The sequence below is a fragment of the Elgaria multicarinata genome, chromosome 18, assembly GCF_023053635.1.
Source record: "Elgaria multicarinata webbii isolate HBS135686 ecotype San Diego chromosome 18, rElgMul1.1.pri, whole genome shotgun sequence".
NCBI classification, from domain to species: domain Eukaryota; kingdom Metazoa; phylum Chordata; class Lepidosauria; order Squamata; family Anguidae; genus Elgaria; species Elgaria multicarinata.
Genome location: NC_086188.1, coordinates 21776358 through 21782421, shown reverse-complemented (window position 1 = coordinate 21782421; position 6064 = coordinate 21776358). Strand labels below are relative to the sequence as shown.

At 52.7% G+C, this 6064-nt stretch overlaps 1 protein-coding gene across 1 annotated transcript; it reads left to right on the top strand.

Annotated features, from left to right (window-relative positions):
• Positions 1 to 3242: 3242 nt before the first annotated feature.
• Positions 3243 to 4987, top strand: LOC134410725 (selenoprotein M-like; the record flags this gene model as incomplete). The annotated part of the gene is made up of 2 exons (XM_063144193.1): positions 3243 to 3314; positions 4790 to 4987. Coding segments are annotated over 2 exons (270 nt in total), but the record flags the coding sequence as incomplete, so codon positions are not given.
• Between the last annotated feature and the right edge of the window lie 1077 nt (positions 4988 to 6064).

Genomic DNA, 6064 nt, shown 5'->3' with positions numbered 1-6064 from the left:
GCATCCCATGCCATCACACCTTGTCAGCCCCAACCTGGAGGAATTCAGTGGGTGAATGTGCATGTGCAGACTGCCTGCCTTTGAGAAAGGAATAAAACCGCTAAACACACCTGCCTAGAAATGGGGGCACGTTCTTCCAGGCACTGGATGACTTGCTCCGAGCAGATCTGAGCCCCAAGGATGCTCTCGGAAGAGAAGGAATTGGGGGCACACAAATCCCTCCCTCCCTCTGACCATCTTCACCTCCACTGCTCCAAGGGAATTCTCTTGCTCTGTTTCCCAGCCCTGTCCCAGCACAGCCTGCCCCACAGCAATTCCACAGGTTCCCCCTTTGCAAGGAAAAGATTCAAGCTGTGCTGGGGCTGCAGGCACAGGTGTGCTCTGGCCTCCAGGTGCAAAGAGCATTCTCCGTGAACTTCCGCCCCAAGGAGACATAGGCCACAGCTAGACCTAAGGTTTATCCTGGGATCATCCAGGGTTCGCCCCTGCCTGAGCACTGGATCTCCTGTGTGTCACCTTGGTGAACAGGTTTGACCCCAGGACAATCCAGGGATAAACCTTAGGTCTAGCTATGGCCTTAGACTCTGCAGCATTTTAAATCATGCAGAGTAAATGTGCATACACCTGTTTGTTCTGTGAATTTCTTTATTCACAAACACCTGATTAAACTCTGAAAAGAGCCAGATGCTGAAACCATGCAACGTACAGCCTGCCCAGCCCTCCAGGTCCACAACGGACGAGAACTCCGAGTTGTCGCCACAACGTGTCGGGATGAATCACCGCGGCCTTTTAGGGATGGAGCACCAGAGATCTTGGGAGTCACCGACATTCTCCAGACGTCACTTCAGAGCTGGGTTCCGCGTGCCCCTCTTCTGACTTGGGCCTTTTCTTTCTCTGGGTTTCTTCAAATGGGGAAAGTGCATTTCTGGGTGCATTTCTCAAAAGGGTGCATTTTTCCTTCATTGTATATAACATGAAAATGGGAGTCTTCAAGAGAGGGCATTAAAAACAGAGTGCCTTTCTTCAAGTGCACGTTTCCCAAACACAAGTTCGGGACTTTGCTGGCATTTTCGGAGAACACGTGCTCCCCTTCATGCTTGGCTTCAGGGGCTGGAACAGGGCATTTTCGAGTGATTTGCAAACTTCCACCAAATTCTCCTACGTCTCAGCTCCTTTTCCAATGTGAAATCCGGTGGATTCATCCACCTCTTTCAAACCCGGAGACTCTCCTCCCTATCCCAGGAGACCCTCCCTGCTCGAGTCCTGAAGGCCAGTTCACAGGTGCTGGCTTCGAGGTCCCAGTTCGCCAGCTCAGTTGGGCCTGGCCCATGGCACTGTCACAATGGCCGCCTTCTAGCTTCCATGATGACGGAGAGTTCCAAAAGACGCTGCAGGAGACCGTTGGCCTGGCGCGGAATCTCCACGTTCATAGCAAACAAGGATGGCGTGGAGGAAACAAGCATGGCCGGTAAGGAGGGGCCCATGCCCAGTGAGGGTGGAGGGAGGAGGCCAGAGCGAGGAGAGGGGGGAGATCAGGGACTGGAGGGGTGGTCCCTGGGTTTGGAGGGCTGAGGGGAACAGGAGGAGGACAGGGCCAGGGGGGAGGACGCCCCCTTGCTAAGAGTGCCCCTTGCTGAGGCCCTCCAGGCCAAAGTCTGCCCCCCTCCCTAAGGCAGGCGGGAGGGCTGGGGCCCTCCAATTAATGTCACACCTTTCTCTTTCTCGTCCTAGGAGCCAATGGATACGACTCCCCCACCCTCCCTCCGTCCTTCCCTCATCCTACCTGCCACCTTCTTCCCTCCCTGGTCTTCCCCCCCTCAGGTAAGGAAATGTTGACCCTGCCTCCGCTCTTCCTGGACAGGCAGGGCCTTAAGGGGTGCGGGATTGAGGGCTGCAGAGGTCACCTGCTGCCCTCCTATTAACTGCATTTTTCTTTTTCGTCCTAGGTCCCCATGGATACCTCCCCTGCGCCCTCCCTCCGACCTTCCCTAATCCGACCCGCCACCTTTGTCCTTTCGTCTTCCCCCCCTCAGGTAAGGAAGAATTCAACCTGGCTCAGCTCTGCCTCGACAGGCAGGGCTGGAGCTCCGTAGGCCATGTGGGGCTGTGGGGGGTACAGGGATCGTCTGGGTCCCTGTCATTAACTGTACATTTCTCTCCTTGTCATCCTAGGAACCGATGGACACGAGTCCAGCCCCCTCCTTTCCTCTCCCTGCCTTTGCTGCCCCCATCGTCCCGGTAAGTAAAGGTTTGGCCTCTCTCAGCCCTCCGCCCTTCACAGGCAGGGCTGCACCCCTCCTTGAGGGAGGTGGGACGGTGGGGCACAGAGAAATTCCAGTGCTCTGCCACTAATGCCCCCTTTTCTCTGCTTTTCCCCCTAGGAGCCAATGGTCTTCTGAAGGCTAGAAGGTAAGGAGCACCTTCATTGACGCTGCTTTTAAATTATATATTGTTTTAACTTGGATCATGGTTTACGAGGCTCAGAAGACGTATGTTTCCAAATAGACGGTTATTGGGGGACGGCCCTGGGAGTCGGGTTCTTGCCCCTGAAGAGTCCCCAAGCAGGACAGGGCGGCCTCTAGCCGGCCTCTATGGGAAACGGGGTGGACCCTCGGCCTGATCCAGCAGGGCCCTGTTTAGATGCGAAGGAAGGGTGGCGTCTCCTGCCTTGTGCCGTGAGAAAACAGTCCGTGATACAAAAGGAAGCTGACCTAGGACTTTTATAAAAGACCTAGGACTTTTATTCCATAAATACTTTCTAGCTCTGCACCAGTTGTTGGCATGGGGCTGTCTGGGGCAGCCGTGACTCCGTGCTAACAACAGGGGCAGAGGGGTGGGAATGGGGGGGGGGGCGTGTATTGACTCCAGCATGGTGGTCCAAAATGCAAAACAGCCTTTTAAAAGGAACATCCTGCAATTCTCCGTCTCTGCCCTAGGAACCTAAAGCCGACAGATCCTGCAGTACCTTTGAGCCAACCTCCCCCAACCTGGCGGTGCTCCTGTTGTGTTGGACTACAACTCCTACCATCCCCAATTGGCTGTGCTGGCTGGGGATAATAGGAGTTGTAGTCCAACACATTGGGTGGGCATTGGGATTGGAGAAGTCTGCCTGAGGCCGAAGTACTGATTTGTTCAACTTCCCGGCTGGCATAGGAAGAAGAAGAAGAAAACGGCAGCGCTGTTGCCACCCCTCCCATAACTCCAGCCTGTCAGGTTCCTTAACGATCTCTTCCAGCCACAACCTTGTCCTGAAACACCTGGCTGGAGCGGATCCCGAACTGGTGCTGCTCAACTTTAAGTATGAAGAGTTGCAGGTAAGACAGAATGCTGAACTCGTGCAGGCAGTGGAGGCTGGTGACTCCGATGTCAGTGGGGCAGTGAATCCACTTGGGTTTCAATCCAAATCAGGCAGTACTCTAAAGTTGGCGAAGGATAGCTTCTTAGAGTTCTGACTGAAACCCAGAGCGGATTCACTGCCCCACTGACATCGGAGCCACCAGCCTCCACTGCGTGCATCCACTGTAACCCATTTTACGGCCATGCCACGCAAAGCTTGACACCATTAGAAACTGCCAGTAGAAACTGTGTGAATGGCGTTAAGCAAACAAGTGGGACCTGGCACAAAATGTTGCACTCCCCTTCATAGAATCATAGAATAGTAGAGTTGGAAGGGGCCTAAGGCCATCGCGTCCAACCCCTGCTCAGTGCAGGAATCCACCCTAAAGCATCCCTGCTGCCTCTTGAATGCCTCTAGTATGGGAGAGCCTTCAAGATGTTCTGTTCTATTTCTTACCCTTCTTTTCTTTGGAGTACATGACATGACGCTGAAATCCTGCCTCCTTACCGTGGCTTTCTGCTTCCAGGTTCTTTGCAGGATTACAATCGGCTCAATTACTTGGGCAGACATGTGCTTTGAATTGAGTATGACTTCCTTTCTCAATTCAGTTCCATAGGTTTCATTTTACAGTCACTAGATGGTGCTGTGATTATAGCACAACACCGTTATTACACACTGCCCATATATTGGATTAACGTCCCTTATCGGTTAATGCTGATCTTTTGAAAGCAGGAGAAAGTCAGAAAGTGCAGGTCATACTTTGGAAGTTGATGATGTCGTGTAAAGGACCGGCAAACTTCCATGAGTGACGAATCATGAACATGCAATGAAAGCCTTGTGAAGAAATGCTTTGTCTCACTTCCCCTTTCACCGTGCTGTGGCCACTGGGCATGCGGACTACGCAGTGGGATATTTGTGGCCGGTGGGGCGGGGGATGGCTGCCCCCTTGGAGGTTTTCTCCTTACCTTTTTTTGTCCGATTGCAAAGATTGAGGTTCCCCCAAGCCTTCCTCTTGTGTGCAGCCAGTGATGTTTTACCTACATTAGAATGAATTCCAGTGGAGGCTGGTGGCTCCGATGTCAGTGGGGCTGCGAATCCACTTCGGGTTTCGTTCAGAACCCTTCAGAACTCTAAATGAGCTATCCAAGATGCGGAAGATATCCAAAGGTGGGACTCTTGCCTGTCTAAACATGCGTAGGATTAAACCCTAAAAGTTGCCGTATAAATTAGGCCAAAGGGGGAGAATTCTACATGATTTTTTTCTTCTAAGAAGAAAAAAGGGGCTTTTCTTCTGGAGTCCACCTCCAAAATTTCAGCCTTGCTCGGGTCTCAGGCAGAGCTGGCTGCGCAGCACCTAGCATGCCCTGAGGCCAGGCCAGGCCGGCTTGCCGCAGTTTGTAGCCACGTGCCAAGGATCCGTGGTGAGCCCCGTCGCCTGCATTTATTTTGCAGAGAATTCCATTGGCTGAAATGTCCCGGGAAGAGATCAACCGGCTGGTGAAAGAGTTGGGGTTCTACCGGAAGGAGACGCGCGACTCACCTGTTCCGGAAGAGTTCCAGCTTGCCCCCGCGAAGCCTCTGCCTGCCTCAGAAGAATCCCAGAGAGAACAGGCGGCAGAGAGGAAAGGGGCGAAGGGCAGCGAACTGTAAATCTGGGTGCCTTTGAAAACTGCAGGGGTTGTTTGTGTCGGCAAGGCGTGAGAGACTGCTGGCGTTCGGAACTTGCAGCCTCTTAAGACTTCCAGCAAGGCATCCTCTCCATCAGGGGTGGGCACCTTGTGGGCCTCCAGATGTTTTGGCCTACAACTCCCATCAGCCCTGGAAAGTATAACCAAGGATGAGGGATCATGGAAGTTCTAGGCCAAAAACATCTGGAATTGTCCATCCTGATCCAGCTGCTTCCAAGTATCTCTTCACAACAATGAGGGACAGAAACTTGCTTTAAAAACAAAAGCGGTGGATTCTTTAGTCTCTGCCACATTCTTCGGCTACTCTGCTCTCCAGGAGCAAACACACAGCCCTGCAAATGCCGCAGCAGGTCTGAAAGCTCTTGGTGCCGAGTGTGGACAGATGAACGCGCGCATGGCAGGATCTACAGAACCTGCCTCCTTTTTTTTTTAAAAAAAAATGGTTTTCTGTCCCTCACTGATGAACAGGCATAGTTCAAAGCACCCAGACGATGCCTGCTAGAAGTCTCCAGAGGCCAGGAGGTTTGCAGTGGTTCACGTGGAACACTTTAGCTCTTCAGCCCCCAAACTACCACCAGAAAAAGGTTATGCAAGATAACAGAACCAGTAAGATAGGCAAAATCAGAGAAATCAGGTACATTGGCATTATTTATACAGATTCCAGAATCCAATTTTTACCGTTCCAGGAGCTGGATTTTACTTCTTTTTTAAGCGGACTCCACGCAGCCCCAACACAAGGCGGGTTTTCGAGGGAATAGGCATAACAAAAAGTCTGGAAGAAGCTGCACCTGAGTTCTGGCTCATGGTAAGCACTTCTTGTGGGGCAAAGCCATGTCCCAGCCCCACTTCTGTCCAGGGATTACTCTGTGGCTGGCCGGCCGGCCGGTTTACTGAGCTTCAGTAGCTCACCGCTCATTAGCAGAGGCCTCCCGGCTAGCACTCTGGCTTTCTCCAGCCGCCGCTCATGCCCTGTGCCCAGAACAAGCCGTCGTATTTTCCCTGCAGCAGCACCCCGCCTGCATGGGACAGGATGAAGCCC